A 25,822-nucleotide genomic window follows, 5' to 3' on the forward strand; every position below is an offset into this window, starting at 1 on the left:
ACTTCTCAGCTGCCACAGCCCTTGGAGCAGGTGGTCAGCATGGGGGGGGGCGGAGGAGGTTCCCCGCAACAGATGGCCTTAGACAAGGGGATGGGGGTGGGGGTGGTCTGGCCATCTGCACCTGGAGCTGCCTGTGAGCTCCTCCCCCTTAGCACAGAGAGAAAAGAGCTGAGGGAGGGAAAGGGTGCCTTTATTCGGAGGGAAGGATCAGCACCCACCCCCATCCTCCAATACACAGGCAGGAACCCAGGAAGACGGCAGCTGGAGCAAGGGAGGCAAAGGTGAGGACCACCTCCAGCAGACGGCGTCTCCCCTTTCGCCTGCGGATCCTGGAAGACCTGGGGCCGTGGGCGGCCTCCTCCATGAGAGTGCACCCCATGAAGAGGCCAAGGGCTCACTTAGATGGTGGCAGGATTCTGCTGACTCGCAGCCTCAGAATTCAAGGATGCTCACTTTGGATCAGGGAGCTAACTCCAGGGGCCCAAAGAACCAAGGCAAGAAACTAGGTTCTGGGACCAGGCCAGAGGAGGAGGAGGGGACGGCCCGCTGTGGAGCTGGTATCCCTGGATGGAATCTGCCTTGGTGGGGTCGGCAGGGAGGGCCCTAGTCAGGAGGCTGCTGGCAGTGGCAAGGTCTGGCGACTGGCCCAGTAGCGGTGGTAGGTATCTTGGAAGAGGTCCCGGCAGGCGATGTGGGCGTGGAGACGGGCACAGGCTAAGAAAGCCCCAGCTAGCTTGCGGTGTAGAGCATAGGTCTCCTCAGGCGGTGGGCGCAGCCGGTGCCGAAGCATCACCGGAATGAGGCCCTGAATTCGGCGAGCAGTCTCTCCAGCCCCAAAGTCGTAAGGGCCTGAGGCAGCAAAGGGCTCCCCCAGAATCATCACTGCCTCGACGTGGGCGTCAGAGAATGCCTAGGGTGGGGATGGCAGATGCAGCCAGACGGACATAATGTCCTCTGATTACTTCTGAAGAGGCACGCTGCAAGGGCTGGGGCGTGACTCACTGATAGAGCTTGCCTAGAATCCCCCAGTGAGGGGCTCGTGGGGGCGTGGCTCGGTGGTGGAAGATTTGCATTGCTGGCCCAAGACCCCCTAGGAGTAGTAAGTAGTCACCCCCTACCCACAGCACCCACCCCCTAACCCCGTCTCCAAGAGCCCCAGCTTTCCACAGGCAAATAACTCCTCTATTCCTCAAACCCAGGATCTCCAGAATAAACAGTGCCTCCCCCACTTGGTAGCTGCACCTTCCATTTCACCTCAGGGCTCCTTGGTATAAGCTAGTGCACTCGGTGATCTCACTGCCAGGGATAGAGGTCTCTACCTCCCCCAAGCCCCCACCCTTTCTCCAGTTGCTCAGTAGAGCGATGTGGTTCCTCTGCTCCCAAGACACTAGCCCTCTAAAGAAAGCAGCCACAAACACACCAGCCCCTTTCTGCTCAGTGGCAACCCACCTTGGTTTCAAAACCGGTAAGGAATTTGAGGTCCTGGGATTTCTGTAGAACCCGGTCTCTGTCTCCGTCTGCTGCAGCCTTCACCACCTGGAATGGCAGAGGGCAAAGACCAGGGTGGGGGCAAGGGAGGCTTTGGGGTTCTTGGTTTTGTTTTGAGACAGAGTCTGATACAGCCTACACTCTCTTGAACTCACTGTGTAGCTGAGGATAACCAGGAATTCCTGACCTTCCTGCCTCCCCACCAGCTTGGAGTTGAAGGATTAGGGGTCTGTACCATCACACCCGGCCACAAGGGAGGTTCTAGATAATAGGAAATACTAGCCAGAAGGGTAGAGCAGTACATATCTACAATCCTAGTACTCAGGAGGCAGGGTCACGATTATGAGTTCCAAGCCAGCCTGAACTACCAAGGAACACTTTAAAAAGAGATGGGGAAGGGAGGGAGGGAAAGGAAGGAGATGTCTTGCCCAACCTGGGTACATTCTCACCTAGAAGCTCCTCCGCCCCTCCCCTGTGCCTGCTGTCTCCCTCCAGAGAGCCTGCGGGATCAGCGGCTCTGCCAGCCACTGGGAATGCAAAACTGTTTGGAAGCTGCCACATGGGTGGCCCAGAGTAGAGTGTCACATCTGTTGATGGCTCCAGACAAGGACACAACGGCATCCTAGGCTGCCTGAGGGCCATCTTCCCCATGGGACTTTGAGCTGGGTGCAGTGGTGCTGGCCATGAGACAGGGCACTCAGGATGCTTGGGGCAGAGCTCAGTTCCTGTCAGTTCTGTAGAGGGAGGCATGGAAACACCTGCACCAGCTCCCTTGGCTTTAGATGATTCTAGAGAAACTGTAGCCTCTGCCTTCTCATCTGTGGAATGGGTTCTGTGGGAGTAAGGAACTTCCGGTTCTCCCTGGGATCACTGTGTGGGCTCAGCACTGTGACTGCAGAGGAAGTGTCTGTCGCACTGAGAACTACTCTTGCTGTCACTGGATGCCAGGGTACCTGTGCAGAGGTGGGCTCATAGCACAGAGAGGAACCTGTCCAGCCCCGACCTTTCTTTGGGAGGTGGCCTGGGACAGCCTTAGTAATCATAGGTCTCCATGCCTGTGACTTGTCTGGTTACCTGTTAGGGTTCCATATAAATGGGCTGATTTTCTTTTCTTTTCTTAAAGGTAGTTCAGCTGGTAAAGGTACTGACAAGTCAGATGGCCTGAATTTGGTCTTCAGGCCCAACAGGTCCCACATGGGGTAAAGAGAAAGGATTCTGGCAGAGTTTCCTCTGACCTCCCTATGGTGCATGAGTGTGCCCGTGTGTATATGTATATATATGCACGTGCACACACATGGACACACACATGCAAACAAACAAATACAGTCTCCATAGGAAATCCAGGCTTGCCTGGAACTCATGATTTTCCTGTTCTGTCTGAGCATCCCAAGTGCTCTGATTATAGGCTACCTACCACAGGCATCTAAAAATGATTTGGTTTTGTTTTAATTGGTAAAGGTTAAGATGACCCACGTTTTGGGAAGGCAATGTTGATAAGAAATGGGTTGGTTCAAGTACTTGTGAGGCTTTGTGCCTCAAATGTCCTGTGTGTGTGTGCGTGTGGGCGTGGTGCTATATGTCATCGGTCTTTGTCAGCAGCTAGGAGTGGTCTTAAAAGTTCTCAGGCACCGGGCGGTGGTGGCGCACACCTGTAATCCCAGCACTCTAGGAGGCAGAAGTAGGCAGATTTCTGAGTTCGAGGCCAGCCTGATCTACAGAGTGAGTTCCAGGACAGCCAGGGCTACACAGAGAAACCCTGTCTCAAAAAAACCAAATCCAAAAAAAAAAAAAAAAAGTTCTTAGGCCAGAGCCTTCAGCCTTGTCCTGTCTTCCTGGCCTCTGTCTGCAGGGTCTCCCTTCCGGGCTCCCCGGGCTCCTGGGTAATGTCTCCCAGTGCCCGAGCTCGGTCCCCAGCCTTGAGGCTATTTACTGCTCAGGGGGAATTCCTCAACTAACTCCCTTGCTCCTCCTCTCCTCAGGCCCTTCCAGAAGCACCTCAGGGGGTAAGCAAGCAGAGGGACCCAAGGATGTCCTGGCCCCACCCAACTCCTGCCTGTCCAATCAGAGCATGAGTCTCCTTCAGGTCCCTGTGTGAAGGACAGAGAAGGGCCCTTGGTGTCCTGCTTGGGGACAGATGTGAGTGAGCCCTATGGGTGCTGGATGCTGAGCTTGGTGTGGTGGTGTGGAAAAACACGGCTGCATGGGCTCATGTTTGAACACAGAACATTGGTCCCCAGTTGGTGGAACTGTTTGAATTCTCTCTCTCAGCTTCCTGCGGTAGATCAAACAGGAGCTCTTTGTTACTGCCACAGTGTGACACCTGGGTGCTGCCATGCCCCTGCCTTCACGGTCATAGTCTCACCTGAGCAAACACTTTCTTTTACAAGTTTCCTCAGTCATAGTGTCTCATCACAGCAATAGACGGAGACTCCAGTGCTCTGTATGACCATCAAGTGCTCGTAACCACTGAGCCACCTCTCTGGCCCTTACATGACCGTTTCCCCTCAGAAGCACCACCGTGCACAAAGGAGTCTCCTAATTCCCTCTGGTCATTTGAGAATGGCCCCCACAGGCTCATATATTTGATGCTTAGGCATCAGAGACTGAAACTCTTTGAAAGGATTAGAAAGATTAAGAGATGCTGTCAGAGTGGGTGTGGCCTTGTTGGAAGGAACATGTCACATGGGTGAGTGGGGTATGGGTTTTAACATGTCCAAAGCCCATGCCAGGCTCACTCTGTCTGTCTGTCTCTGCCTGTGGATCAGGATGTAGCTCAAGCACACCTGCTTGCCACCATACTTCCTGGCAGGATAATGGACTAAGCCCTTGAAACAGTAGGCAAGCCCCCAATTAAAGGCTTTCTTTTGTACGAGTAGCCTTGGTCATGGTGTCTCTTGACCTTTGAAAGTTTATCTGGATATCCGTTTAGCCTCTTCCGGATTGGTCCGTTGCATCCCTCAGCTCTCGGTTCAGTGTCTCCTCCTCCAGAAAGCCTTCCTTGAATCCTCAAGTTGGGACAGGCTCCTCCACGTTTTCACAATGCCCCCTCTACTTCCTCAGCCTAGCTCTGAGCCCCGGGTCCCTACTTCCTGTGGTGGTTTGTATCTGGTTGGCCCACTGTTAAGAGGCGTGGCTCTGTTAGAGGAAGTGTGTCACTGTGAGGGTGGGCAGTGATGCCCTCCTCCTATCAGCCTGGGAGTCAGTTTCTTCTCCTGGCTACCTTCGGTCAAGATGCAGACCTCTCAGCTCACTGTCCCACTGCTGTGGGACACAGGCTGAACTCTGGTGGGGAGACAGCTGTGGCCAGGATCACAGCAGTCTTGGCTGGGCACCAAGGGGCCATCAGGGGATGTCGGAGCTAACAGCTGGGGGAACGGAAAGCCCGAGCTGTGTGGACAAAGGTGGGGTGGTCTGTGCAGCTGCCCCACTGACAGCCTCGGGGGCAGAAATGGACAAGCAGGGCTGGCGAGGAAGAGCTCCAGCGGCCGGCGAGGTGCAGGCTGGATGCCGAGGCCCCGCACAGAGCGGCCATCTCTGGCTCTTCTCTCAGAAAGGACCCAGACTACCTGCCACTCACAACTCACAGGCCTGCTGGGATTTTGGACAATCTGTCTCTAAGCTCAGTTACGTCGCCTGTAATGGGGCTCTGAGTGGTCAGGGCCACTTTCTTTTTCCTTTTTAATTTTTTATTTATTTAATGTATGGGTGCTCTGCTGCATATACACCCGCCTGCCTGAAGAGGGCATCAGATCACATTACAGATGGCTGTGAGCCACCATGCGGCTGCTGGGATTTGAACTCAGGACCTCTGGAAGAGCAGTCAGTGCTCTTAACCGCTGAGCAATCTCTCCAGCCCGGTGTTTGCTTTTTTTTTTTTTTTTTAAGATTTATTTTATGTATATTGATGTTTTACCTACATGTGTCTGTGTGAGGGTGTCAGATTTCCTGGAACTGGAGTCACAGATGGTTGAGGCATCACGTGGGTTCTGGGACTTGAACCCAACTCTTAATTGCTGAGCCATCTCTCCAGCCAGCTCTGGCCACTTTCAGTCAGATAGAACTTGTAATATTACTAAGTGGTGGGAGTCGCTAGCTGTTATTACTATTATGATAATAGGGTCTCACTATGTAGCCCTGGCTAGCCTGGAGCGCACAGATTCACCTGCCTCTGCCTCCTCCTCCTCCTCAGTTCACGACAGCAAGTGCTTTCCTGTGAACCATCTTAAAGCCCTGCATTTCTTAGCTGCGTCTGCTTTTCCTTCTTGCCCTGTCCTCCCTCCCAGGCCTAAGCCCTGATCCTTCAGAAGCCACTGGGGTTGTGCTCACCTCAATGTAATGGTCCGTGAACTCTGTTCCAAAGGCCCGGCTTGCACCGAAATCCAGTAGAGTCACCTGGGAGCAACGGATGACAGGAATGTGGGGAGCTGTTACCATTCCCACTGCTGCCTGAGCGGCCAGGACCCCTCTTCCTCTCCTGCAGCCCCACCCCTACAAGTTGAGCCACACCTCTAGACCCTCATTGGTGATCACAGGCAAACACTGTAGCAGTGAGTCACACTCCAGCCTCTGGTTGAGCCACATCCCCAGCTGCCGTGGTACCTTCTAGGCAGGTGCTTTAAGACTGGACTTTAGTGCCAGCTTTCTTTCTGTTGTTAGGTTTTATTTGTTTGTTTTATGGCTTTTTTTGGGGGGGGGTTGGATTTGGGTTTTTCGAGACAGGGTTTCTCTGTGGAGTCCTGGCTATCCTGGAACTCACTCTGTAGACCAGGCTGGCCTCAAACTCAGAAATCCGCCTGCCTCTGCCTCCCAGAGTTCTGGGATTACAGGTGTGTGCCACCATCACCTGGCTGTTTTATGTTTTTTTTTTTAATATTTATTTATTTATTATATGTAAGCACACTGTAGGTGTCAGATCTCTTTATGGATGGTTGTGAGCCACCATGTGGATGCTGGGATTCGAACTCATGACCTTTGGAAGAGCAGTCAGTGCTCTTACCCGCTGAGCCATCTCTCCAGCCCCTGTTTTATGTTTTTTAAACCAGGTTTCATGTCATAGCCCAGGCTGCCTCTGCCTCTGGGGTACTAGGATTAAAAGTGGGTGCCTCCATGTAATAAGGATACATGTTCTACTATGTTCATAGCAGCCCTATTTGTAATTGCCAGATGCTGGAAAGAACCCAGGTATCCCTCAACAGAAGAGTGGATGCAAAAAATGTGGTATATCTACACAATGGAGTACTATTCAGCCATTAGAAACAATGAATTCATGAAATTCTTAGGCAAATGGATGGAGCTAGAGAATATCATACTAAGTGAGGTAACCCAGACTCAAAAGGTGAATCATGGTATGCACTCACTAATAAGTGGATATTAACCTAGAAAACTGGAATACCCAAAACATAATCCATACATCAAATGAGGTACAAGAAGAAAGGAGGAGTGGCCCCTGGTTCTGGAAAGACTCAGTGAAACAGTATTCAGCAAAACCAGAACGGGGAAGTGGGAAGGGGTGGGTGGGAGGACAGGGGAAGAGAAGGGGGCTTGCGGGACTTTCGGGGAGTGGGGGGGGGCTAGAAAAGGGGAAATCATTTGAAATGTAAATAAATTATATCGAATAATAAAAAAAAAAAAGAGAAAAAAAAAGTGGGTGCCTCCACACCTACCTTATTTGCCTTTAATACAAATCTTGGGCATATAAGATACCCCAGACAATGGGGTATCTAAGAAATTAAATGAATACTCACAAATCCTACTCATCAGCTTAAAATATGAATACTACCCCACACAGGTTTATTCCGTATACTCCCAGGACCCTCTGCAAGGTTACTGCTTGCCAGAAACTAATATCATTAAATTCCTCAGGACTGCAGAGATGGCTCAGTGGTTAAGAGTCCTGGCTGGTCTTTCAGAGGACTTGGATTCGATTCGATTCCCAGCAACCACATCGTGGCAGACAGCTGTCTGTACTTTCAGTTCCAGGGGATCCAATGCCCTCTTCTGGTCTCCTCGGTCACTGCACACACATGGTGCACAGACACATATGCAAAGTACCCATACACATAAAATAGTAAAATAATAAATGTAAAAATTAATTTTCCTAAAATTTTCATGCATATCTTCTACATTTATATGTAGGCACAGAATCTATCTAGTAATGGGTCCATGATTTATTAGTTTTATATATACAGAGATACAATTCCAGGTGAAGCAGAAGGATTAGGAACTGAGCAGCAGCCTGGGCTACATAGCGAAACTCTGCTCTTGAAAAACTTTCAACAGCGTTTACTAGAACTGCCCTGTAGTTTCTGCTTTGAACCTACATGGCTTGTATTTTCCCTATCGTGGTATTAGTTCTGGCTCACCTTTTTGTTCTATTTATATTTTAGAAAGATTCATTATATATGGATGGATGTTCTGCCTACATGCATTTCTGCGCACCACTTGCATGACTGGTGCCACAGAGGTAGAAGAGGGCATTGGGCCCCTGGAACTGGAGTTACAGATGGCTGTGAGCCACCGTGTGGATGCTGGGAAGGGATTCATGTCCCTCTGTATGATAACCACTGAGCCATCCCTCCAGCTCCATTTTTTGCATTTATTATATGTTATATTGTTATGTATTACATTATGTGTGGCACATGTGTGGAGGCCAGATGATATTCCTTCCCACACCTCCCTGGGGACTGACGTTAGGGTCATCAGGCTTGGTGGCCAGCATCGTTTCCCATGGAGCCATCTCTCTGGCCCTTGAGGAAATGCTCTTCATAGAAGCTAGCCAGTGTACGCTGATCCCTGTCATAAAGAACCAACCTGGTGGCTGGAGGCATCATACAGGAAGTTGGCCCAGTTGGGATCCGTCTGCATGAATCTGAACTCAAACAGTTCCCGCAGACACAACCTCAGGAGCTGAAAGCAAATCTGGAGGAACAAGAAGACATGCCCGTGAGGCGTCCTGCCCGTCCTCCTGGCCCGGAGAGAAGGCCCCGCTCCACAGGAGATGTACCTGGTTCCGAATGTCCTGGCTCAGGCCCTGGCACTGGTCTAGCGGGATCCCCGCAGCCAGCTCCATGCTCAGCACCCGTGTAGTACTCAGCTCCTGTACTACGGCTGGCACTTGGAAGAAGGGGTCGTCAGCCAGGAGCTTCCTGGGCAGGGAAGGGTCAGGGATAAGAGAGAGACTTCATGCTTTAGAGCCCAGAGACTTGGTTTGAACTGGCCATTTTACCGAGAAGCCCCTTCAGGCCATCTTGCTCTAGGGTTTCCTTCCTCCAAACCCCCTTCTCAGGCTTGGCTGCCTTGGGTGACACTGTAGTACTGCGTAGTCTTTTAACTGGGTGTAGCTGGAGACCCAGTTACTACTTCCCTCCTACTAACCCTTCTTCGACCTTCATCTGGTTACTTGATGAGCTCAGAGTATTTAGTTCACACATCACTTAAAAAAATAACTATTTTATGGCCAGTGAGATGGCTTACAGGATAAAGGTATTGTCCCAAAGCATATGACCTGAGTTTGATCCCTTGATTCCCACATGTGTGCTGTAGCATTTGTACACTGGCATGCACACACATGTAAACATACATACAAAGTAATAAATGTTATAAATTCTTTATTCAAGTACTCTATGACTCTACAGTGATAACCACTCCTTGGCATCACTAGAGAATCCTATTCCAACATTTCAGTTACTTGTGGTAAACAGTGATCTAAAAATATTAAATGAAGAATTCTAAGCTGGACTTGGTAGTGTGTGTCTATAAACTAGCATTGGAGAGTGGAAGGAGGTCCGGGCCTCAGAGCCAACTCCTGTGACACAGCATGTTCCAGCACAGCCAGGGTACATAAGATTCTGTTTCAAAAAGCAATCAAGAGAAAAGGTGGGGTGGGATGGGGTGGGGCGGGGCGGGGGCATGGGAGCAGACGGGCTGGAGAGATGGCTCAGTGGTTAAGAGCACTGGCTGCTCTTACAGAGGACCTGGGTTCCCAACACCCACAGTGGCAGCTCACATCTGTTCACTGCAGTCCCAGGGGATCTGAGGCCCTCTTCTGGCCTCTGAAAGCACTGCATGTACATGGTGCACACACACACACACACACACACACACACACACACACACACACACACACAAGCAAAGCCTCCATATAATAAAAAGAAATCTCATTTAAAAGGAAAAAAGAAAATTCCAGAAGTAAGTATTACGAATTTAAAGTGAGTGCAGCAGAATGATAAATCCAACCCCACCCTGTCTGGAACACTAATCATCTGCTCGTACAGACAGTGTAACACTTCCCTTGTAAGAGTGCTTGGCCGTTTCGGCCGGATGACTGTTGTGATACTACATCAGCAGTGTCCAAGTCACTTTTATTTTACTTAGTAATGGTCCCAAAGCAAGAGCAGGAATACTGGCATCACAGATATGCCGAGGAAGAACATAAAACGCTTTTTCCTCTTTTTAAAAAATGTTTTGTCTTTTTCAATTAATATGTACTAGTCACACAGTAGATTTCATTATGGCATCTTCACACACCACACACACACAAGCACACACAAGCACACACACATACAAGTACACATACACACGAACACACACACATGAGCACACATGCACATGCACACACACACATGAGCGCACATGCACACACACACAAGTACACATGCACACAAGCACACACACAAGCATGAATATGCACACGAATACACACACACAAGCACACAGACAAGCACGCACCCATGTACACACACATGAGCACACATGCACATGCACACACACGTGCATGCACACGAGCACGCGCGCGCGCACACACACACACACACACACACACACACACACACACACACACAATGTATTTTAGCCAGCTCACTGTCACCCTCTCTCATCCCTCCCATCCCTGCTGATCCCTACTTCACAACTCATCCTTCTACTTTCTTATCTTTTTTAAATGAGTGTCATTAGGGCTGCTTACAGGAGTATGATGACTGGCTAAGTTTTTCTTTCTTCTTTTTACATTTATTTACTGCGTGCATGCGTGCGTGCGTGCGTGTGCGTGTGCGTGTGCGTGTGTGTGTGTGTGTGCGTGCGTGCGTGCGTATACTCGTGTGTCTGTCACAGGTCATGGAGCATGTGTGGGTGACAGGGGATAACCTGTGGGCATCAGTTCCCGTTGCCCACTCTCCGGGTCCCGGGGATCCAGCCCGGGCCATCGGGCTGGCGGCAAGCTCTGTAACTGAGAAGCCACCTCAGCAGCCCTCAGAGCGCTGTCTTCAAGTGAAAAGGCAAAATGTTCAGGTTCAATGAACAGAATGGAAAATGCCACAGTCCATCAAGATTCTTAGTGAGGGGGCTGGAGAGATGGCTCAGCGCTCTTCCAGAGGTCCTGAGTTCAATTCCCAGCAACCACATGGTGGCTCACAACCATCTGTAATGGGATCTGATGCCCTCTTCTGGTGTGTTTGAAGAGAGCAATGGTGTACCCATACAAAAGAAAGAAAGAAAGAAAGAAAGAAAGAAAGAAAGAAAGAAAGAAAGAAAGAAAGAAAGAAAGAAAGAAAGAAAGAGAGAGAGAAAGAGAGAAAGAGAGAGAAAGAAAAGAAAAGAAAGAAAGAAAGAGAGAGAGAGAAAAGAAAGAAAGAAAGAAAGAAAGAAAGAAAGAAAGAAAGAAAGAAAGAAAGAAAGAAAGAAATCTTTTAAAAAAAAGATTTTTTTTTTTTGGATTTGGTTTTTTCGAGACAGGGTTTCTCTGTGTAGCCCTGGCTGTCCTGGAACTCACTCTGTAGACCAGGCTGGCCTCAAACTCAGAAATCCGCCTGCCTCTGCCTCCCAAGTGCTGGGATTACAGGCATGCGCCACAAAAAGATTCTTAGTGAGAACAAATCCATGCATGAAATCATGGCAAAGAAAGGAGAAATCAATGCTGGTTTCCCCGCAGACTGTCAGAGTCATGCCCACCAACTGTGACAAGCACTGTGAAGTGGAGCAGGTTTGCAGTCCCTGCACGAGAAGACTGAGATAGGGGGATGATAGTCTGAACGGGTGGAAAGTATTCCTCTTGTGGGCAGAAGCCTGGAACACAGGTCTTCCTAGTGGCATAGGCTCGCTGCAGCAGGGAATACTGTGCCGTGCCTGTTGATCCCGCCATAGGTGTGGACTCTAGACAGTGGTAAATAAATTGGAGGCTCCTTCTCTGACCCAGATGTGGTGGTGCACACCTGTAGTCCCAGCAGCTGGGAGCTAGAGGCAGGAAGTACATGCATGGCACACAGGGCCTATTACACTTCCATTTCAGCAGGCTGACTGCTGCAATATGATGGTGGCAGTGCGTAGACCTGGGTGTGGTGGTACACATCTGAACCTGAGAGGCAGAGGTCAAGGACATCCTCAGCCACAGAGGGAGTTTGAGGCCAGTCTGCGTTACATGGCATTCTGTCTTCAAAACCAGGGGCCAAGGAGACAGCTCCATTAGAAAAGGCTTGCCACATACGCAGGAGGACCCACGTCTCACCACCAGAGCCTCCAGACGTGAGGAGGGGCACACAGCTGTCATCCCCGCCACGGGGAAGCAGCAACAGCTGGATCCCAGGGTCAGGGTCCAGCCAGCCTGGTCTAAGTGTCCAGTTCCAGGCCAGACAGAGGTTCTGTCTCAAAGACCAGATGGACGCCTACGTAAGGCCTCCACGAGCCTGGAACAGCAGGTGAAGCTGAGTGGGGACCTGTGGGGATGCTGGGAACGGGCAGATGGATGGGCAGGCAGCAGAGGCACAGGGAGGCTTTGGGGGATGCTGGGAGAATGGTCTCAGAGCCTACACGGGGTTGCTCTAGCCTGTCCCCGGTGTCATTCTGCCTTGTGGGCTCCTACTTTGGGTTGGTATGCAGTCCTAGTTTATGAAGTCTCTGACTCTGGCCCTAGTTCTCAAAAGCCAGGCCCGTGCTAAGTACTAATCAGCACACCTCCCCTAGGAGAAGAGAAGACTCTCCGGAGGCTACTGAATGGAATCAGGCCACGCAACCGTGTAAGGGCTGACCTGAGGCTGAAGCCCATGCTCATCGGGGTCCAGGACACAGGCCCTGTGTGACTGTTGTCTGCACTGCCTCTTCCCCGCCAGCCACCTGAGCCTGGCATGCTCACATTGGTGCTCTGAGCGTTCTAGAAAGTTCTGATGGCACACAACAGTATAAATGTCCATACAGAACTTATCACGGAGGCTGGTGGTGGGGTTGCTGGGTATGCGAACATGGAGGTTCTCTGAGGGCTGAGGACAGGGCTCAGTAGGTGAGTGGCTTGCCACCCAGCGTAAGGACCTGATCCCCAGAGCTATGGAAAACAGCCACGAACGGCAGCAAGGACTGTCATCCCAGTACCACGGAGGTGGATGCAGGAGGGTCCTGGGGCTTGCTGGCTAGCCAGTCTAGCACAACCAGAGTTCTAGGTTCAGTAAGAGATAGTATCTCAAAAAATAAGGTTGAGAGGCGTGAGAGACGACTCTAGTTAAAAGCCCTGGCTGCTCTTCCGGAGGGTGCAGGTTTGATTCCCAGCATCCATGGTGGCTTACAGCCATCTATAAATTCAACACCCTCTTTTGGCCTCTGTGAGTACTACATGCATGCGGTACACAGACCTATGCAAGCAAAACAACAACAACAACAACAAAAGCAAAACAAACTAAAAGAAAAATGGGGGGTGGGAGGGCCTAGAGCGATGGCTCAGTGGTGATGAGCACTGATTGCTCTTCCAAAGGAACTGAGTTCAATTCCCAACAACCACATGGTGGCTCACAACCATCTGTAATGGGATCCGATGCCCTCTTGTGGTGTCTGAAGACAGCTACAGTGCATTCACATATACAAACTAAACAAATCAAAAAATTTTTCTTTTTTTTTTTAGAATTTTTTGGGGGGGGGGGTGTTATTGTTATTTTGAAACAGAGTTTCATGATATAGCCCTGGCTGGTGTGGAACTCCCTAATGTAGAGGAGGCTGGACTTGAACTCACAGAAATCCACTTTCCTCTGCTTGCAGATTAGAGGTATATATCACGATACTTTGTTTAAATTAGAATTTAAAAATAAATTAAGGTTGAGCTGGCATGATGACACATGCCTTTCATCTTAGCACTTGGGAGACAGAGGCAGGAGGATCTCTATGAGTTCAAGGTCCGTGCCAGCAAGAGCTACAGAGCACGACCCTAGCTTCCGGGATGGTAACTGTTTCTCTGCCTGGTGTGTAGAAGGAACAGTCTGGAGCTGGTGTTCTCCTGCCCTGCTGCTGCACAATGCTGACCCCTCCTCAGTTAGCAGGTCGATCAGGACTTCGTGGTGCAGCTGAGCCCCTTTGCGAGACCAGAGCAGCTACGCATGCATTTGACAGAGGCCTCGCAGAAATAAAGAGGTGTGTGTGCCTTCGATTCTACATGAAGATACTGACTGCCAGAGGTTAGCGGATGCCACAGCCACGCCTTCCCAGGAGCGGGAGCGAGAGCGGAGAGCCAGGAAGGCGTCCCCCAGGCGCCTGCCTGTGGGGTGTCGGCTTACCTGAAGGTCTGGGCACAGGCAGCTTCTCTGCGGTAGTCACATTCCCAAGCCAGCTCCTGCTGCAAGGTCTGCAGGCTCTGCTCAGCAAACAGGCCTGGGAGGGGAGAGGACAAGCCAAGGTGGCCGACGATGGCTCCCTGCCTGTGTCTTCACTGGTCTCTCATACATTTCTTTTTAAGTCTCTCAGTGTCCCACACACCTCTGTTCAGACTGCTACCCCCTCCCTTTTTCATTCCTTTTTTTTTTTAAAGACAGGCTCTTATGTAGTCCAGGCTGGCCTCGGACTCAGGAAGTAGCCAAGGCTGTTCTTGATCTCCTGATCCTCCTGCTTCTACCTTCCAAATCCTGGACCACAGACTTGCTACGATACTTGGCTTTACATTTGAGATTGAGTCTCTCTGTGTTGTCCAGAGCTGACCGCAACTTTTGGCAATCCTCCTGTCTCAGATTCCCTAGTGCTAAGGTTATAAGTGTGAGTGAACACCAGACCCAGTTTACCCCCCTCATCTGAGTCTTTCCCAGAGCTGTGGTCTCTGTGGAAGTCTGTCACAGGAACTGTCCCAGCCCCCAGCCAGAAGCAGCTCTTTCCACTGGCCGGTTAGCCGAGGCTGACCTTGAACTTCTGATCTCCCTACCTTCCTGAGCATGGGAGTCCTGTGTGTACTACCATACCCTATTGGGTACCAGAGATCAACCCAGGGCCTCGAGCCTGCCACACAAGCACTCTTCTGAGCCTCATTCGCAGCCATCTTCACCTCGTTTCTGCCCGTAGGCCTGCCCAAGTCTCTCTACTTCCTCCCTTCCACACGCACACCTCGCTCTGTCTTCTATAGGCCATCTCCATGTGACGCAACACAGACTTGCTGCCTACCAAGTGGTCTCTTCTGCTTCTGAGGTTCCCCTGCAGACTGCACATCTGTCTGTCTGTCTGTCTGAGCATTTGATCTGGGCTTGTTTTTTTGTAGCTATGTTATATGCATTCTCTCTGGATCTCCCCTGCTTGGCACCCTCCTGTCACCCATGTGATGTGTGCACACCTACAATGTCTCTCCTCAGTCCAGCCCCACTCCCTCTCTATAAGCATCCCTCCCGTGGGGGGGGGGGGCGGAGGGGCACCTCACCCTCTGGCAGGCCCACACTCATCTTGAGCAGGGCCAGCAGGTTCTGCACGTCACTCTGGATGCTCTGGGCAACACCTGGGTACTGTCAGGAGGGAGGGGGATCAGGAGTCACCAGGCCTTGGGGACAGCACAGTGCCCGCCCCCAGCCCCGCCCAACCCTCTGCTCACCTGGATCTTCACAGCCACCTCAGTCCCATCCTTGAGCACGCCTTGGTGCACCTGCCCGATGGAGGCAGCAGCAAAGGGCACTTCCTCCAGGGAGGCCACCTTGTCTCGCCAGTCCTTGCCTAGTTCTTCTTCCAGAACTCTCTGAAAAGAGCGAGCCTGCCGGTTACCATCACAGCTCCAGCTGGCTGACTTCAGTCCCTGTACCGGTGTGCTGTGTTAGTTAGGGAGTGGGTTGTGTTAACAACCCGGGGTTCACTCTTGGCTGATGTGTTATTTTACAGATGTGGAAACGGCCAGGCAGAGGCAACTCAGAAGCCGAGAGGAGCTGGACTGAAGCAGTCATCTGGGAGAGGAGTCCCCCCACAACAGGGGACTTGAACCAGTCAGCAGGAGTTCAGAAAGAACAAGAAAAAAAAATTTAAGCCGGGCGGTGGTGGCGCACACCTGTAATCCCAGCACTTGGGAGGCAGAGGCAGGTGGATTTCTGAGTTTGAGGCCAGCCTGGTCTACAGAGTGAGTTCCAGGACAACCAGGGCTACACAGAGAAACCCTGTCTCGAAAAAACAAAAAAACAAACAAACAAAAAAAAAAAGTTAAAGAAAAGAAAAGAAAGAACAAGAAAGGGTGTGCTTATTCAGCAGTAAGTCTCAGGCTAAAAACATTCTAGGCCTACATCAGACTGCACAGAGGCTAGAAGCTTCCAGGCTTAGGCCTAGGTTAGCAGGTGGAAGCAGTAAGCCTCAGAGGTGACAGTTACATCAGGAGAGTAACAGTTACAGTTACACGGGTGCCATTGTTTCATTTTGTCTTTGAGTGGAGGAAATCAAAGTAGATTTGTTTAGAAAAGTGAGAAGAACTCCTAAGACTCAGGAGTCCCACAGAAGGAATATCTACATTGGTTCTGTTTGTTTGTTTAGCTGTTTGTTTTTTGAGGCAGGGTCTCACTGCGAGGTCCTTACAGAGGTGTTTACAGAGTGGCTCAGAGCGCCACGGAGACTACATGGGTCACGCATATGGCAAGGAGCAGAGTCCAGAGGAAGGCTGGCAGGCAGCTGGAGCCTAGGTCTTTATACGGTTACGGAACAGTTCCTGTCCTTAGTGCTGGGTTCAATGGCACCCTATTTAAGGATAATGTCTCCTTCAATTTTCTTTGTTTGAGATGGGGTCTAAGGTAGCCCTGGCTAGCCTTGGACTCTGTGTAGCTTGGGATGACCTTGAACTCCTCATCCTACTGCTTCTACCTCAAACTGCTGAGACTATGTAGGTGTGTTTCGTATGTCCTAGCATGATCGTTTTAAATTAATCACAGCTCAAACTTACATGTTACTCATGTGTGTTAGGAACAGGTCTAAGACCTTTATGTCATATAAACTGTTTTGCAGATTATGCTGAGCTATGTAACCCCACGACATGACACCACCCACCCAAATTGGGTGCTCACCATCATCTGCCAGCGGGGCATGAAGTCGGCACTCTGTCGGACCCTCTCGAAGATTCGCTGAAGCTGGGGGCTGATAAAGCTGTTGTCTTGGGAGACAGTGGGGTGCGGGGGATGAGTGAGGATGAGGAGGGGTTCCATGGGAATATCTGACATCGGGGGTTGCTGCTGGCTGGGTGGGGTGGGGTGGGGGTGAGGTCACAGGTCAGGGGTCAAGGGTCATGCTGTACCCTGGATGCTGAGCATCTGGCCGATCTTGAGGGCAGCGCCCCGGACTGTACATAGGGTCTGCACGATCCTCTCAGCATTGGCCTCGGAAAGGAATGGACTAGAGCCCAGTCCGGAGACGCCCTCTACGGAGAAACGTGAGCATCAGTATCACATGCACAGAGCGAGCCTTCCTGTGTACCCTTGGCTGACAGAACTTTCTGTAGACCAGGCTGGCCTCAAACTCCTAGAAACCTATGTGCCTCTGCCTCCCAAGTGTTGGGATTAAATGTGTGCATGGAAACTACACCATTTCCAGTTTAACATTTTTATCTTAAAAACTTACAATGTAGCCCAGGATAGCCTCAAACTCCTGAAAATCCTCCTGCCTCTGCTTCCTGAGTGCTGACATTACAGGAAAGAAAAAAAAAAGAATCTACTGCTCAGCCGCCAGACGGGGTAACGTAAACATGCTAATATCAAGTGTTGGTAAGTCTGGTGCAGCAGCTCAGACAGACACGTGTGATGAGAACCTGCTGGCACACCCCTCTGACAAAGGGGCGACTTCTACAAAAGCACATTTCCACAATAGTGCAGTTCCTCCTCCACGTGTGAACTCGAGGGACAGAAACAAAGGGACTACACAGCCCTGAACACACACACCACACCTTGCGATTTGGGTACATCCCACAGACATGAAGTTGAACCACAGAAGTCAGGAGTGCCCACGGCGGTGAGAGGGGCGCCTCTAACCGCGGGACTCAAGCAGCCTGGGCAAAAGGATCAGAAGTTCAAAACCTTTCATCTTTGAACTCTGGAGGAGGAGGCAGGTGGGGCTTGCTGAGTTCAAGACCAGCCTGGTCAATATAGCAGTTCTAGGACAGCCAGGGCCACATACAGAGACCCTATCTTGGTAAGTAAGTAAGTAAATAAATAAATAAATTTATTTATTTTAAGGAGTTAAATTTGCATGTCTAGTCTCTCTAATAGAGTATCAATAACCACAGCCACATGAATGCTGTCTTCAGGGCACTCACTCGATTTTGTGGCACTGGAGTTTGAACTTGGAAACTCCAGTTTCCAAGCACGAGTTCATACATGCTGGGTAAGTACTACGGAACAGCCCAGACTTCTCGAGTCTTCAAAAATTTAGTCACAAAAATTTAGTCAGACATAGTGGCACATGCCTTTAATTCCAGTACTTGGGAGGCAGGAGCAGACAGATCTCTGTGAGTTTGAGGCCAGCCCGGTCTACAGTTCCAGGACATCTAGGGCTATATAGAGATATCTCAAAACAAAACAAACAAAAACAACAACAACTTTCCTATCTTTTAAAAATAACAAACTCTTTTTTTTTTACCCAGGCTTCCTTTTAACTTGCTTTGCAGCTAGGCCAGACTTGATATCTAGAACATCTAGCTTGGTTTAAGATTTATTTATTTTTTTAACTAGGTGTGGTAATGCGCACCTTTAACCCCCCCAGCACTTGGGAGGCAGAGGCAAGTGGATCTCTAATGTTGACACCAGCCTAGTCTACAGAGCAAGTTCTAGGACAGCCAGAGCTACAGAGAAACCCTGTCCCCTAAAACAAACAATTTTTATTTATATTTATGTCTATGTGCATGCATGCATGCAAGCATGCATGTCTGTGTGTGCATGAATGCATTGCATATATGCATAAAAATCTGGAGCAGTCAGAAGAGGGCGCTGGATTCCCTGGAGCTGGAGTTACAGGGAGTTGTGAGCTACCTGGTGTATGTCCTGGGAACTAGTCACTGTGTGTAACTTCTGTGTGCTAGATAAACAATTTACTTCACACACACACACACACACACACACACAGCATCACTAGTAAGCAAAACCCTACCATAACCCAAGCCCCCAACCCCCCCCAGACCAGGAGCTGAATGAACCCAGGTGACGTCACTACTCACCATGCTGCAGACTTCCACCTGGCAAGGACTTCTTGGTCACCTCAGCCAGCGCTCCCAGGCCCAAGCCCACAGCCAGCCCTGAAGAGCAGGAAAGGAAGTCGAGAGCCTGCTTACCTGATCTACTCACAGATTCTCACTTCTGCTTAATGCTGGCTACAGAGCCTCGGTTGCCTAAACTAGAGGGAGGCTCACTCCTGACTGAGCTGCATCCCGGGCTTTTCTTTTTTCTTCACTTTTCTTCTCTTCTCTTTCCTTTTCTTTTTTCTTTTCTTTTCTTTTGATATTCTGGACAGAGCACAGGGTCTCCTGTGCTACCCAAACTCTATATCCCTAGCATCTTTAAAAATAATAGCTGGGTGGTGGTGGTACACATCTATAATCCCAGCACTCTGGAGGCAGAGGCAGGTGGATTTCTAAGTTTGAGGCCAGCCTGGTCTACAGAGTGAGTTCCAGGTCAGCCAGGGCTACACAGAGAAACCCTGTCTCGAAAAAACCAAATTCAAAAATAATAATAATAATAATAATAAAGACAGTGTTTTACTAAGTTGGCCAGCCTGGCCCGGGCCTGGCTGTGTGGTTTAGGTTAGCCTTGAACATGTAATCCTGCCGAAGCTTTCCTAATAGCTGGGGCTACATCAGAGATGACTCACACTTGACCTTCCTTTCTTCTGACACGCTTATGTAGCCCAGGCTAGCCTTAAACTCATTGTTACCTGAACTCCTGATTCTCCTATTTGTTCTTCTCAAGTGCTGAGATTTTAGGCATTTGCCAGCTTACCTACCCTTAGTTTTCTATTCATTGTGCATATGTATTTAACTTGTGGTTCTGGGGTAGAACCCAGGGCCTCAAGAATGTCGGCTGTGTGCTGCCTTCTCAGCCCTTCTCTTATGCCCAGGACACGTATCTCCCATGCCTTCCTCTCACTGAAATCTGGCATAACCGACCAGGCCTCCTCCTCTTCACGCCCTCCTTTTTCTCTTCTCCTTCCACTCTCCTCTTGTGTACTTTCTGGAGACAAGCTCTCATGTGTAGCCTTGGCTGGCCTGAAACTGGCTATGTAGACCAGGTTGGCCTAGAACTCACAAGAGATCTGTCTGCTTCTGCCCAAGTGCTGAGATCAGAGGCCTGTGCCGTCACTCCAGACCTTGACTCTTTCACTGTCACCATCGCCGGCGTGCAGCTGGCGTTTGCCAAGTGTGCTCCGGTGTCACTGCCTGTGCGTCTTACGTGTTTGCTACGGTCTGACTCCCTCCCCAGCATGGCTGCAGCCATTGTGTCCCGGGCCCGCCAGCTATTTCATAGTGTTGCTGTCCCTTGCCTGCTAGTCACAGACACAGAGACGTGACTCGGCTCAGAGCAAGGTCACGCTGACCACACAGCCTGCTTTGTTCTGTATGAGGTTTGCTAATCTTAAGAAACTCCACGAAGCTTTTCGTAAGACTCATCAAATCAAAGCTCAGTATAAACTGTTACGCCTAAAATATGAAGTCAGAGCGGACCATTGGGCAGTACTTCTTACGCTTGTATATGAACTCATTGTGGTTTTTTTTTTTCCTTTATAAGCTGACAGAAAAGATATCCATTGTCATAGTTCAGATACTTCTGAGCTATGTCCTTGCTCTGCCCAGCAGTAGGGTGTGCATTCAATAGCTGCTCTTGCTTAAGATCAGTCATCATCCAGTTTGATCATTCCTGAACCCACAGTGTTAACGCAGTTTGTTCTCACACCTCTTTGAAATGTGTCTGACAGGAAAGCTCACATCTTGCAGAAAGGGAAACTGAGGCTCAGAGAAGTTAAGTAAACTGCCCAATCAAAATATGAGGCTATGCCTCTCCTTTGAAACCCTGGGCATTCCACTGCCCAGGCTCTACCCAGAGCTCGCAATTGCATTTATCTTTGACACCTCTAACCTGTGATTGTAATGACCAATAGACACCAGGGCCTGTTGTCAGAACATGTGGAAGGCGGATTCAGTTTTGGGGCTTTGAGGCCAGGCAAGGTTACAGGAGAAATCATCACAAAAAACATCTGTGTGCTAGGGCATATTGGGAGTGTGTGGTAGTGCAGGCCGGCGCAGGCCTTTAATCCCAGCACTTGGAAGACCGAGGCAGGCAGATCTCTGAGGTCCAGGCCAGCCTAGTTGCAGACCAGCTAGAGATGCACAGTTAGACTCTGCTTCAAAAACAAACAAACTGTATGTGTATAAGCAAGTATTTATCCATATTCAGTATATTTATATTTTCTTACATGCTATTTTCTTTTTCCTTAGACAAGGTCCATGATGCCAAGTTGGTCTTGAATTTGTGGTTGCAAAAAGTCCTACAATAACCTAGCAGGCAGGGCTGGAGAGATGGCTCAGTGGGTAAGAGCACTGGCTGCTCTTCCAGAGGTCCTGAGTTCAAGTCCCACAACCACCTGGTGGTTCACAACCATCTGTATTGGGATCTGAAGCTGGCGGTGGTGGCGGTAACCCAACACTCTGGGAGGCAGAGGCAGGCGGATTTCTGAGTTCGAGGCCAGCCTGGTCTACAGAGTTAGTTCCAGTACAGCCAGGGCTACACAGAGAAACCCTGTCTTGAAAAAAAACAAAAATCCAAAAAAAACAAAAAAAACAACCAAACAAAAAAGAGATCTGACGCCCTCTTCTGGGGTGTCTGAAGACAGCTACAGTGTACTCATATGAATAATAAATAACTAAATAAATAAATAAATCTTTTAAAAAAAAAAAAAAAAACCCTAGCAGGCAGCTGGGTCTCCAGCCATGCACTACCAGGCTTGGCCTTTCAAGCTTTTGGCCTTAGCTTCTCAAGAACAGGAATTACTAAGGCCCTTTCCCTCTTTCTCTCTCTCCCTCCTTCTTCACCTTTCTCTCCTTTAAACAGGGTCATGTCCTGCAGGTGGCCTCAGACTCACACTTTATCTTGGACACTTGATCTTACTGTTCCCTCCAACCTACAGCCCAACTGCTGAAATTCCAGGTGGGTGTCCTGGCCGCCTGCTTTCCTGTTTGAAGGGCTGGTTGCAACACATTCCTTTTATTTCATACATGTTAGAACAATCCTGCTGCAGAACCTAAAGTCCTGTCACCTCACCTCTTAGCCCACACAATAGAAGACATAAACACGCCTACAAGACCTTGCTCAAGGTTTACATTCTATGTTTCTGGGGTTTGCAGTCTTTGCCGCCATCCCTCTCTCCTTGTCTCTCTCTCCCTCCTGACCCTGTCTTTGATTCACCCTCTCCCTTGCTTCATCTATAACTGTTGTTTTTGATCTAGGTCACATGAGGATCCCCACATGCCACACCTACCCCCAAAGCTGGCCAGGCGACTGATGCGGGAGGCAGGCACCTTGCGTTCACGAGAGCGATCACTCAGCTGAGAAAGAAGAGAGGTGTGAGGTAGGGAAAGTGGACAGAATGGCAGAAAAGCCCTGCGGACCTGCTGCCACCTTCCTCAGAGGATCACAGGGGAAGGGGAAGCGACAGGCAGGAAGCAATGATACCTGGGGCCGGGCTGCCTTCCTGAGCCGGGCCTCCCGTGCCCTGCGAATGTCATCTTCACTTAGACCTCTTCCGGGCTGGTCTTGATGAACACTTTGGGCCAAACAGCTCCTACATGACCCCTGCAGAGAAGTGGATTTTAATAGAATGAAGGTCTGATCCCTTTTGGATCCATCTCCATCATTTTAACACCCCCTTCCCTCAACCTCTTTTCCTTGGAGGCTCCCTCCCCAGCCTCTTACCCACCAGTGGGGCCTAGGTCCCAGGGCCCCCCCACAGGGCAGACGAACAGCCCTGCCCAGCGGTCCACAGGTCCTGCGCAGCATGGCACCTAGCTCCGGCCACATTGCCTAAGAAATAATAAGGATTACAGGACTGGGCCTCCTGCTTTGCGCCCTTGTTTGAAAGCCCCCCTATCTTCTCCCCTTTTAATTGATTCCCAGGTTTCTCCTAGTTACCCCCCCCCCACGTTGCTAAGAACGCATGTTTCCCCTAAGCGCCTCCCCAATCCCCCTCCCCCAAACTCCTCGCTGTTGCTAAGATTCTCTCCCGTTGCTAGACGTCCACAGATCCTCCAGGACTGCTCTCTACTTCTCAGCGCCCCTCTCGTTGCTAGGCATCGCCTTACCCCGGGCTGTTAAAGCATCCACAATTCCTGTGCTGCCCCGCTGCCTAAACACCCGGCTACGACCCCGTTACGGGGCACCTCCCCCGTTGCTAAGCACCCAGTCCACCAGGTTTAGGCTCCTGGTCTAGCACGCGCTGGGCCTCTTAAACTTCCGGGAAACGTCCACACACCCGCCCACCTTGATCAGATAGCCAATGGTAGCTCAGCAGCTTGCTGACGCTTACAAAAATACACCCGGCTGAGGAGGCGTGGCAAGGGGGTGGAACCCGGGCAAAGGCTCTGTGGGTCCTGTGTGTGAGTCGACGCGCACGAGAGCTCTGTGAGCTCGCTACACTGACCAATGGTCTTTCTTGACAGAATTCCCCTACCTTCCTCTCCGCCGCCCCCCTCCCTTGCCCCTCCCCCTCCCCTAGGCTTTGAGGAACTTCTGATGTCTGCACCATCACATCCACTTACATTTCTGCCTGGCAAGCTCAGAATCTAGTCTAAGTATTTGGCGACCCTCCCCCCTAACCCCTGCGGCTGTGAATGCACAAATCCAAGGCCTTGTGCATTCCTTGGAAGAAGCTTGACCACCGAGCCACACCCCCCTAGCAATCCTTAAATACATATTCTTCCAAGCAAACATTTCCCTGGCACTGGAGCCTCTCCACTTTCGCACCAACACCCACCTGGTCCTGGCACCCAGCCTCCTGCCTTGCACATATAAACCCCACTGCCTTGCTTATGATCTCTTTCCTGCCTTCAGCACAACTGCCCTTGGCGGCATACTGCGCCGCCGGGGTTCCCTCCTGCACCCTACTCTCCATTCCCCGCCCACTTAGGAGATGGCCCTCCGTGGGAGCCCCCTGTTTCCTGACGGCCTGACATTTCCCAGAACATACTCAGTCAAGATTCCCAGCGCTGAGTCAGGAGCCTTGGCATGGAAGAAAACTGACTCACTCCTCTTGTTGTCTGGAATAGAAACAGCTGGTGGCTGGGACATCTTTCCCACAACCAAAGAGAGGGAGGACCGCAGATGTGTTCCTCACAGCACCCCACAGTCGCTGGTCTAGTCCCACCCCCTTTGTCGGGAATTAGGCCTTCTTGCGCCTGTCCCTTTACTGTGTGACCTCAGAAGAGCCCTCCTCCTCCTCCGGACTTCATGTTCTCTAATTTGTATGATGTATGAGGTGGGTTCCCGTATCTGACTTCTCATTAGCCTATGAAGAGATGACTCATCCTGGAGCCTTAGGCCTGTGCTCAGTGTCCCTCCGATGGGTGACTCAATTTCAAGATTGAAAGCACCTCCAGTCCTCTTCCAGAGGTGAGCGTCTGAGTCAGGAGCTACAGGCTGCTTGGCATAAGGGACAGGCTGAAAAATCACCTCAGATGGCAATCCCACAGGGCCGTGGCTCACGTTGGTACATAAACTTCATGTATCTGAGATTGCAGATGAGATAAAAAAAAAAAAAAAGCCGGGAATGGGTAAAACTTGAACGTAAAGCCCTCCCTGGTAAGCTGGGATCGAGAAGGCAACTGTAGTGGTGCGTATCTCTAATCCCAGCACTTGGGAGGCAGAGACAGGAAAGGCAAGAATTTAAGGTTATCCTTGGCTCTGAAGCTAGCCTGGGCTACATGAAACCCTATCTCAAAATAAGTAAAAGAGGAAACAATGGAGCTGAAGGTATATGTTGGTGACACAGCTGTGTGAGCCTTGGCATTAGAAAACAAGAATTGTAGCCGGGCGGTGGTGGCGCACGCCTGTAATCCCAGCACTTGGGAGGCAGAGGCAGGTGGATTTCTGAATTCGAGGCCAGCCTGGTCTACAGAATGAGTTCCAGGACAGCCAGGGCTACACAGAGAAACCCTGTCTCAAAAAACAAAAAACAAACAAACAAACAAAAAACCAACCAAGCAAACCCCAAGGGGCTGAGAGGGGCTCAGCAGCTTAGAATGCTTGCTTGCTTTTTTTCCAAAGGATCTGAGTTCAGTTCCTAGCATCCAGGAAGCTTAAATCATCTGTAACCTTAACTCCAGATCTGATACTCCCTCCTGGCCTCCGAAGGCACCTGCACAGGCACACACACAGACACAGGCACACACACAGACACAGGCACACACACGTCATTAAAGAACAAACCAACCTGGAGGTAATGGTCTAGTGTCAGAGCATAGGATCTAAGTCCTCTAGACATGAGATCGGCTTCATTTACTTATTTAAAAGTCCAAGGCCCTGTGCCCTTCCTCCACCACAAAAGTACATGCCCAGGCTCTGGGTTTTTGAGATAGGTTCTTACCATGTAGGCCAGGTTGGTGTTGGGCTAATGAAACACAAGAACAGAATGTCTCGTGTCTGCCTCCTGTGTAATATGATTATAGGAGTGTGCCATCACCCATGGTTTAGACATGAGTTTTCTCCATTGTTTTAAACATTGCAATTCTTTTCTAAAAAGGACTTACCCATTGTATTTTATTATTATTCAAGGCAAGGTTTCTTTTTTTTAAGATTTATTTATTTATTATATGTGAGTACACTGTTGCTGTCTTCGGACACTCTAGAAGAGGGCATCAGATCTCATTACAGATGTCTGTGAGCCACCATGTGGTTGCTGGGATTTGAACTCAGGACCTTCGGAAGAGCAGCCAGTGCTCTTTAACAGCTGAGCCATCTCTCCAGCCCAAGACAGGGTTTCTATATGTAGCTCTGGCTGACCTGAAACTGACAAATTCAGAGATCTCTCTGCCTCTGTCCACTGAGTTCAGGGGATTAAAGGTGTGTGCCACCATGCCAGCCTTAAAAGGATTTCATTGTATGTGTGAGGGTAATTT

At 50.1% G+C, this 25,822-nt stretch overlaps 1 protein-coding gene across 2 annotated transcripts; it reads right to left on the reverse strand.

The window, feature by feature from the left end:
- Nucleotides 1-169: 169 nt before the first annotated feature.
- Nucleotides 170-24,087, reverse strand: Coq8b (coenzyme Q8B). Of its 2 annotated transcripts, none has more exons than XM_052168365.1 (15): nucleotides 23,896-24,087; nucleotides 22,626-22,733; nucleotides 22,386-22,505; nucleotides 22,192-22,258; nucleotides 18,881-18,958; nucleotides 16,970-17,092; nucleotides 16,743-16,828; nucleotides 15,302-15,442; nucleotides 15,134-15,215; nucleotides 14,013-14,106; nucleotides 8,492-8,633; nucleotides 8,299-8,406; nucleotides 5,815-5,880; nucleotides 1,450-1,536; nucleotides 170-910 (listed from the first exon to the last, which is right to left on the reverse strand). In XM_052168365.1, the coding sequence occupies exons 2-15, from the start codon at nucleotides 22,728-22,730 to the stop codon at nucleotides 608-610; spliced, it is 1,602 nt and encodes a 533-aa protein (XP_052024325.1). In that variant the 5' UTR covers nucleotides 22,731-22,733; nucleotides 23,896-24,087; the 3' UTR covers nucleotides 170-607. The 2 variants fall into 2 exon arrangements, with proteins under 2 accessions (XP_052024325.1, XP_052024332.1); XM_052168372.1 differs by lacking the exon at nucleotides 23,896-24,087 and adding an exon at nucleotides 23,012-23,175.
- Between the last annotated feature and the right edge of the window lie 1,735 nt (nucleotides 24,088-25,822).

This window comes from Apodemus sylvaticus, chromosome 1 (assembly GCF_947179515.1).
Source record: "Apodemus sylvaticus chromosome 1, mApoSyl1.1, whole genome shotgun sequence".
NCBI lineage: Eukaryota > Metazoa > Chordata > Mammalia > Rodentia > Muridae > Apodemus > Apodemus sylvaticus.